We start from the raw sequence: 9,542 nt of genomic DNA on the forward strand, positions 1-9,542 counted from the left end.
TTATGTCACCTGTAGTAACCAAAAGGTAAGTTTACATCAGTGATTTTAAGAAAATAAGCATTACATGAAAAACTAACATATACATTAAGTACAAAATTTACAGTATACTAGTAGAACAAATAGGTCATAATTTGACTATTGAAAAAAGAATTTGATGTTTTGCACAGCTCAAATATGCACAGCAGATTATTAAAATCCTAAATTTCAGCATAGACGAGTGGCATTCCAAGGAGCTTTCATTTAGCTAGCTAATTATAATTTTTGCTTAAATAATGCAAGAGCTACCATTAGGATATATAGCTTAAATTTTTGCTTGAATGAAGGAAAACAACCTCTATGATCGATAGCAAAACAAATGTCAATGTAAGTTTTAAAACTTACATTATCGCCTCCATCATCATCATCCTCGAAGGTATTCTCATCTTCACTGTTGTCGTCTAACTCCGTATCATTTACTTGATCTTCTTGGTTAGATTGGATCAACTGTTCCAACGATTCGTCGATCTCAGTCCCAATTATATCTGTCCTTTCCCAACTTTGAACATCCTCCACATTTTGTTCTTCCACTACCTCACACTGTATACATGCCTCTGGAAGGTCCCCAATCACGTCAAAAACATCCCTAGGCTTTGTCTTAACAATCACGTGCCAGTCTTTATTATTCAGGTGCTCTTGAACATAGAAGACCTGCTCTACTTGAGCTGCGAAGATGAAAGGCTCATCTTCATAGCTACGACGTGCCATATTTACAACTCTAAAACCAAACTCATCTATTTTTACTCCTCTTCCCGGCGTTGCATCAAACCGGTCACACTTGAATAGCACTGCCTTTAGTTGTCCGAAATAGTCAAGTTCGATAACATCCTTCAAGACACCGTGGTAAGTGATATCATTCACATCGGGATTCATATCCCTTGCATTTGCAAAACTTGACGTTCGGGCCGTGACAACCACTCCACTATTCTGGGTTTTTCTTTGTTGTTCGCGATCTTTCGTATGGAACCGAATTCCATTTATAACATACCCTTTGTAACTCCTAACAATGCAATTTGGTCGACCACTCAACCATCGCAGTTTTTCTGATATTTGTTCACTTCGGGACTCATGCAACGTTTCAACCTATTCATAGTGTCATTTAGTAAAATTTTAAATAACATTTAGATAAAAAATCAATATAAGATCTTCTTAAGGTCCATCTGATACTTACATGAGCTTTAAACCAATCTGAAAATCCATTTTTGTGATTGCGTTCTATATCCATTGGCCGAGCACGGGGATTGTTTCTCCTAACTTCGGTAATGTGTGTACTGCATTTGAATTGAAAAATATAAGAGAATGTTCTATGGAAACAGTGATTACAGGTTGACAAATCGAATAGACTTACTTAAGAAATGGGCCGACAGCCTCGCAATTGAAGAGTACATATCGATGTGCCTGTTCGATCGCCCTTTCTTCCAGAGTTAAAGTACTAACCTTCCCTATAGGGCGTCCTGAAATTGAAAAATTTGAGAAACCTTCTTCTATTTCGGTCCGAACGTCCTCGTCATTCCTTTTATCTCGGTTCATCTTTGATTCGACCCCTTCTAGATACCTTGAACAAAAATTCAAACATTCTTCTGCTAGATAATCCTCTGCTATAGATCCCTCGACGTAATTTCTATTGCGTACATATGATTTTAATGTGAGAAGGTACCTACAAACCATCACTTCTTAAAATAATTTCACAAACACGGATATGTAAAACACTTAAACTAATAAACCATGAATAAAAAAATGCATGTATACCTCTCGATGGGGTACATCCATCGGTACTGTACTGGTCCACCTAATCGTGCTTCGTCCGCTAAATGAATAGGTAAATGAACCATAATATCAAAGAAGGCTGGCGTAAAGATCTTCTCCATATGGCAAAGAGTTAATGCGATCCTTTTCTTCAGTTTTATGAGGTCACCCGCTTTAAGCACTTTTGAACATAACTCCCTGAAGAAGCTGCAAAGCTCAATCAAAACCGAGCTAACCTTCTTAGGCAATGTTCTCCGTATAGCCAATGGTAGTAATTGTTGCATCAACACATGACAATCATGGCTCTTCAAACCTGAAATCTTGCGTTGTTTAAGATTCACACGTCGTGATATGTTAGATGAATAGCCATCTGGAACTTTGACGTACTTCAATATGCTGCAGAAAATATCTTTTTCCTTTGGAGACATCGTGAAGCATGCTGAGGGAAGGTATGTTTTGTTGTTTGTTTTAGTAATTGGGTGAAGCGTTCTCCTTAATTTCATTTTTCGTAAATCTAGCCGCGCTTTCACACCGTCCTTACTCTTTCCTTCAATATTCAGTAACGTGCCAATTACATTGTCACATACATTCTTCTCAATGTGCATCACATCTAGATTGTGGCGCAGCAGGAGCGATTCCCAGTAAGGGAGAGTGAAGAATATACTTTTTTTCTTCCAATTATGTTCCTTACGAGGCTTTTCCTTGGTCTTCTCAGCAGAAATACACATTTCCGCGGATTCATTTGGTTTCTTCCAACGTTTCCTCTTCTTCCCACCAGTAACCTCCTCCTTCCCATTGATATTGGCCTCCTTCCCACTGGTATTTGCCTTCTTTCCCTTTGTATCCTTCTTCTTACCAAGGATGACATTAACATTTTCTAATTGTTCTAGGGCCTGACGCCCTGTTAGCGACCTTGGAGCTGGCCTCCTTTCCTCGGTGCCATCAAAACTCATTTTATCAAAACGGAATTTATGCTTTGCGGGTAAGAATCGTCGATGACCCATGTAAGATTGCTTCCTTCCATAGTCCAACCACTTAGAACATGTGTCCTTACAACAACATGGGCAAGCAAGTTCGCCTTTGGTGGTCCATCCTGATAGGTTAGCATATGCAGGAAAGTCACTAATCGTCCACAACACAGCTGCATGCATCTGAAACGTCTCATTCCTTGAAGCATCAAATGTCTGAAAACCAATATCCCATAGTTCTTTCAACTCTTCAACCAAAGATTGAAAATAGACGTCTAAGTCATTTCCAGGTCCAGATGGTCCGGGAATAAGCAATGAGAGCATCATGTACGGTTGTTTCATGCACAACCATGGTGGCAAGTTATATGGAATAAGAACAACAGGCCACGTGCTGTGAGCAATACTCATCGTCCTAAAGGGATTGAACCCGTCACTTGCTAACCCAAGTCTAACATTACGAGGATCTGACGAAAAGTTTGGATATCTACTGTCTAAATCCTGCCATGCTGGGGAGTCTGCAGGGTGCCTGAATATACCATCATTTGTTCGTTTATCATCATGCCATGTCATGAAAGCAGCTGTTTTCTTCGACATATATAGTCTCTGCAATCTCGGTGTTATGGGGAAGTAACGCAGAATCTTAGCAGGAATTTTTGGGTCTTTTCTCAATGGCTGAGTTATTGCATCGTCTGGATGCAATGCATATGTCTTCCACCTGGAAGCCCCACATATTCGACATACAGTCTCTTTCGCGTCTTCCTTCCAAAACAACATACAATCATTGGGGCATGCATCTATTTTATCGTAGTGGAGGCCTAAATCACTAATGATCTTCTTCGTTTCATAAAATGACTCTGGCACCGATGCTCCCGTGGGAAATGCCTCTTTCAACAACTCAAGTAACATGGTGAAAGATTTGTTACTCCATCCATTGAGACACTTTATATGAAAAATTTGAACAACGAATGACAATTTTGAGAGCTTGCACCCTGGGTATAGTTCTAGCTCGGCATCCTCTACTAATTTGTAAAATTTCTTTGCATTTGCATCAGGCCCCTCTCTACTTGTTTGATTCGGCCTTTCCCCATTACCTGTTGGCAAGTTGTCCTGATTATGGTTCAACCTTGGCCTTATGTCTTCTAACAAATCATGCATTTCGTCTTGTATCATTGGTTCTTCGTTCATTTGGCGATCACTACTAGTCATATCAACCACCGATGACCCAGCTTCCCCATGGAAAACCCATCTGGTGTAGCCCTTCATGATCCCATCGATAATCAGATGATCAAAACAATCTTTAACACCAACCAATTGAATGTTGGCACAATTAACACATGGGCATTTGAACTTATTCCCATAAACTGTATTAGCAAGTGCAAATTTAATAAACTCCACAACGCCAAGCGTATACGCTGGTTCATTCCTAATTAAAACATAGTTGAAAAAATCTGAGATCTGTATCTTCAAGTAATGGAAAAATTAAATCTAACTATGAAAAGGTAATGTCACTTTTGAGGGCCATACCTAGCCAGTTGCATCCAACTTTTGTCCATTGCTTATTTCCTGAATTTTTTAAGAAAATTTGTTACTCCAGGCCCATGCTATGCAGTCAGCCAGTACATCAATGACTCTTAATAACCAAACATGTGTGCCATGTATTAATGTAAGTATTTATGGATGAAAGGAACCACATATATTCTCGCCATTTAAAAAAAACTGCATAAACTCAATCCTACTTGTAGATCTGATTCACACCCAAAATCACAAAACCATTGGCTGTGAAATAAAATAAAACCACTACTTATCATTCAAGTTATCAGAGTACTCGAATGATGTGATCATAACTTAGGAGCGTTAAAAGAGTTTTGACTGACTTGCTATCTAGAATCTTATATTGCAATAGCATTGCAAATTAATGACTATGTCTCAAGAACCAAGTGTTGGTCGAAATGATGTCCTGAAAGAGATTCATGACAGATGCATTTCTAACCTTACAATGACCAAGGAAGGTTGAATTCCAAGGAATGATAGCCACAAATCTGGAACGGGGTTGTCTTTTTGTTTTTATCCTGAAGGTGGGAATGGTGAAGCTGATGTGAACTTGAGGTGGAGTTCTACTCAAGAAGAGGAGTTTGATGCAGATCATTCCCTGACGCATTAGCCTGATCAGTGGTCACATCAGTTTAGTCCTTGTGACAAAAATGAACTAGCAAGCTGCCCTAGCAGCTCCTTCATCCCAGAAGTATACTTGCTTGTTGATCTTTGGCACACAGTTTTGAAATGGCTCCAGGAAATTACAGATCATAGACGATTTTTTGAATCACTCGAGCAAATGTTGAATGAGATGCTAGTTGAAATCCAAAGCTGACATCAGAAATATGATCAGTTGGATACACAAGTAAACTAGTTGAATAAACTTGTGTTTCAAGAAAGGGAGCAGAACGAGTATGGATTAAATGATTATGAGTTGAGAAAGACAAGGAGAACAATCGGTAATTTTAGGGGCGTTTTTTTCGAACGTCGGTAAAGGAACGTCGCTAATTAACATTATTCTTTTATTTATGAAAAGAAGGATTGTGACTGCTTACCTAAATTGAGGGGGAACTGATATTTGAATCCCCCCTGTTTTAATTGTAGGCATGATTTTCCTTAGCTTTGTAATAATCTACTATGGGTTCCAACATTGTTTATATTGGGTTTTAAGGTTTTTGATTTGTTGAATGTAGGATCGCCTGAGATCGTTTGTTCGCATGGTACAACTTGATATATCTCAACTTACCTGCTCCCTCCCATCAAAGACAATATCACCAGCCAGGTTGTTTCTATCTCTATCTAGAAGCTATTCTTTTGAGCTTATTTTTGTGCTTCTTTCTCATTTCCGGTTGTTGCATATAAATGGGAAAAAAATCAATATAACTTCGTTTTTTTTGTTTCAATATGTGCAGGCAGTTCTTTGCCGTTTTATTTGTTTTCGAATTTTGATTGTTGATATGGAAATGAAGCTTTTCACTTCATTGAGATTTTATGCAGAACCCATGTCAGGAAAAGTGATGAAGTGGGTTTGTAAATTTAAAATTTTTCTCTCTAGATTTTGAATGTGAATACTTTTTTTATCTCAATCTGTAGACCCCAAATACACTTATTAAGACACAAAATAGACTTCTAATCTAACCCAATCTTAACCACAAATTGATTGACATCCTTAGTTAAATTAAATCTATAACTATAATGACCAGTCAAAGTTAAACACAGAACACTGTTATTTTAACTGATTTGGGAACTTTTTAAAAATCCCACAAAATCAAGGCACTGCATGTGATGAAGTTGAGAGGCAATTGAAATTGTGAATCTGACAAGGGGAAGGGTTTTTCTTTTTCTCGTATGTTTAGAGAGGGAGGACAATGACATTGCTGATACATTTACCAAAGGCGGTCTTGTAAGATTCATTAATTGATGGGCAGGCAATCTTTGTGCTACATATAACAGTTTTTGAGTGTCTGGTCTTCTCAATAAAATAGTTGTCTTTCTCAAACAAAAAAAAAAAAGGGAAAAAAAGGGGAGCAATGGAGTGTGGATGAGAAAAAGCTTAATTTTTTATTCAGTTATTCGAGAAAAAGCTTCATTTTCTCTGTTCTGTCAGATATTCTACTTAAACTTATATTCTCACAGTGATCCCAAATTGCGAGAAAACCTTTAAATAAAATGTAATCAATTTCACATTTTCGCTCTTTATTCGAACTGTTTTTTTTTTTTAGAATAGGTCGATCAAGCCATTTCCAGTCTTTATAGATATACCTCGTTAATTACATAAGAACTTTCTAAAACCTTAAAAAAGAAGTGAGAAATCAAAAACCTTGAAAATAGAATGAATATGGGAAATCAAATCCCTAAAAAACAAATAGAAACCAAAACCCTAATTGTAAAGACAAGTAGGAGAAGATATTACAGACCAAACAGAATCATTAATCAAACAGGGAAAAAAGAAACCCTAATTGCGGAATCTCTCGAAACAAAAAACTGAAACCATAAATTTAAACAAAACATGCCTCATCAAATGCCACAATCATCATTTCAAATCCCTTAGATATACCTCGTTATCTCCCTTGAATGCCGGTAAGCCCTCAATCGTCCCTCGTTATCACCGTTGAATGGAAGAAGAAAAAAATATCAGATAGAAGAGGAAAGATTAGAGATGAGGAGATTAGGGAAATTAGGGATTTTAGATGGAATATGAGAACGGAAATAGGGCTTCTGGAAAGAGGGTAAGGGTTAGAGAAGAGATTTGGGACGGTTTCGAGTGGAAATAGGCATGCGGAAAGCTGAGGGTTTGGGCGGGCGAGAAAAAAATGTTTTCTGCCCTAAGTGGCGCGAACTTGATCAGGAAATGAAAAAAAAAAAGCACCGACGCTTATAAAATATCGACACTAATTTCTATATTCAGCGACATTAGATGAATGTCGGTGAATTCCGAAAGTAAAAAAAAAAAATTAACTACGTTTTTATTAAAAAACGTCGGTACTTACATGGATTTAGTGACGCCCAACGAATGTCGGTGTATACATAGGGCTTATTTTCTGGGCGGGACAAGTTACTTGCGTGGGAATATCAATTCACCGACGTTCTACTACTTGAACGTCGTTGTATATAGAATATTAGGGTCGCTTTTTAGGAACGTCGGTAAGAGAACGTCGCTAATTACCGTTTTTCTTGTAGTGAGAACACCAAAGAGATAAAGATTAATTTGCATAGGCTTAATTGGGTGGGCCCCACAAGATAAGTCACCGTTTGAATTAATTCCAACAATCCTCAATATCTCCAAATTCGGTGCTCTGGACGGTATCGAGCTCAACAGCAAGAACATGATTAATTATTAGAATTTCCATTGTTGGTAGAATTGAAGAGGCCTAGATATGTGCTTAGGTAGAGCTCCGGGGAGCTGTCTTGACGAGGAGATGACGAAGGCAATTCCATGGGTGCTTAAATCAGGATTTGGGGAGGGAATTGCAAAGAAGAAAGTAGTTGAAAAGTAGTAAACAGTACCGTTTGTAGAGTCCCTAAGTTGGAGGGGAATAGAGTGGAAAGCATGACCATTTTGTTGCTTTGTATTGTTGGTTAGCTCCAAACGGCCATTGGGTGTGATCCCTGCTACGCCGTGGAAGCTCAGATTGTCACTGAGGAATCCATTGTAGGTGAAACCATCTTTGTTCGAAGCAGAAATTTTGATAAGGAGAAACAACAGTATACTACAAGAAACATTACCTTTAGCGGTGTTATTTTACCCGCGGTCACAAAAAACGTCCCCAAATCAAATGATTTCCGGTGTTCACTAAAAGCGTCGGTGTCACAAAAAACGTCCCCATATCAAATGATTTCCGACGTTCACTAAAAGCGTCGGTGTAAGTTACACCGACATTTCATTGGCATATACACCGAGGGTCATGACCATCGGTGAATGTCACTTTTCTTGTAGATCTTGGTAAACATGGCTAAAATTCAGCTAGAGATTCAAATGGTCATTCAAATGACTTTCTCATATATTGCATTCTGTTTGATATATACTAGGCTAAGACGAAAAGTCTATACACCAGACATTAAGTGTGCAAGCTATTTACGACCGTTCGGTCATAATCAAATGGTGGTGCCATGATCTGAATTATTTTATAGAATCATAAGATATTTGCATAGCATGACGTCAGCATGAGAATGTACCTAGAGTGTACATGTACCATATTTTGATAATGAAACTACTCTCTTCGATTTAAATTTTTTTAACTAGCTATCTAAAGTTAATAGAATTCCCAAATGGTTCTTTAGACTGCCAAAAATTGTATAAGACGTGGGGATCAGTGCCAATATCAATATATGGCGGTTGACATCACTGATCACAATGTTTTCAAAATTGCCTGATGAATGCACTACAAGAAAAAAGGTTTTTACCGGTGTTCTCCTACCGGCGTTAACAAAAAACGTCCCTAAAACTATATATGAACCATAAACAAATCGACGGTGAAGGGTTATTTCCGCGCTGCTAACTTCTCACGCCCAAAAAGATACCCGTATATATTTACCGACATTTACAGAACGTCGCCACATATATGTATTCACCAACGTTTTGTGAATAAAATGTCGGTAATCAATTTGGTAATTGCGTTGGGAAATACTGACGTTAGATAGCTGTCGGTGAAGTAAGAACCACCGACGATATTAATTGAACGTCGGTGAATAAAATAAAGATTAAAGTCGATCAAAAGTCGATCCTGTTTTCGCACCCGCACGCCATTTTAATTTTCCCACAGACCCTTCGAAATCGAAACCCTAGAAAGACTTTTTTTCCCCTCCAAATTGAAATCCTCAAGACTCCCTATTTCGTATCACCTATTTTTTTCGTTTTTAGGGCTTTCTTAAGTAGAGGTTGGCAAGGGTTTTTAGGGTTTGAAGGAAGAAGAAGAGGTTTTGGAACCCCCAAAACACACGGCCTCCACCACCACCTCTATCTCCGTGCCTCTCCACCACCACTAGCCACAAACCCCATCTCCCAAAGTCAGGGATCAAACCATTCCACCTCCATCAAACCCCATTTTTTTCTGGAAATACCCCCAAACCGATTTCGCTTCACCAAAAATCACTTTAATATGAGCAACAACGAGTATTTTGTCATTTGTTTATGTTGTTCACAGATCATCGTCCTTCCTTCCGACAAGAATAAGACAACGAAATAGGTAACATCCCTCTCATTCTTCCTTTCTAATTCCACTCTTATTTTGTCATTTGTTTATGTTGTTTACAGATCCC

General features: G+C 38.3%; 1 protein-coding gene across 1 annotated transcript; it reads right to left on the reverse strand.

Annotated features, from left to right (window-relative positions):
* LOC143878834 (uncharacterized) lies at window positions 1–4,303 on the reverse strand. The gene is made up of 6 exons (XM_077381058.1): window positions 4,275–4,303; window positions 1,786–4,173; window positions 1,385–1,693; window positions 1,208–1,307; window positions 382–1,119; window positions 1–9 (listed from the first exon to the last, which is right to left on the reverse strand). The coding sequence occupies exons 1-6, from the start codon at window positions 4,301–4,303 to the stop codon at window positions 1–3; spliced, it is 3,573 nt and encodes a 1,190-aa protein (XP_077237173.1).
* Window positions 4,304–9,542: the final 5,239 nt, after the last annotated feature.

Source organism: Tasmannia lanceolata, unplaced genomic scaffold, assembly GCF_043159265.1.
Source record: "Tasmannia lanceolata isolate RefF3 unplaced genomic scaffold, GAP_Taslan_0.1 ptg000006l, whole genome shotgun sequence".
NCBI classification, from domain to species: Eukaryota; Viridiplantae; Streptophyta; class Magnoliopsida; order Canellales; family Winteraceae; genus Tasmannia; species Tasmannia lanceolata.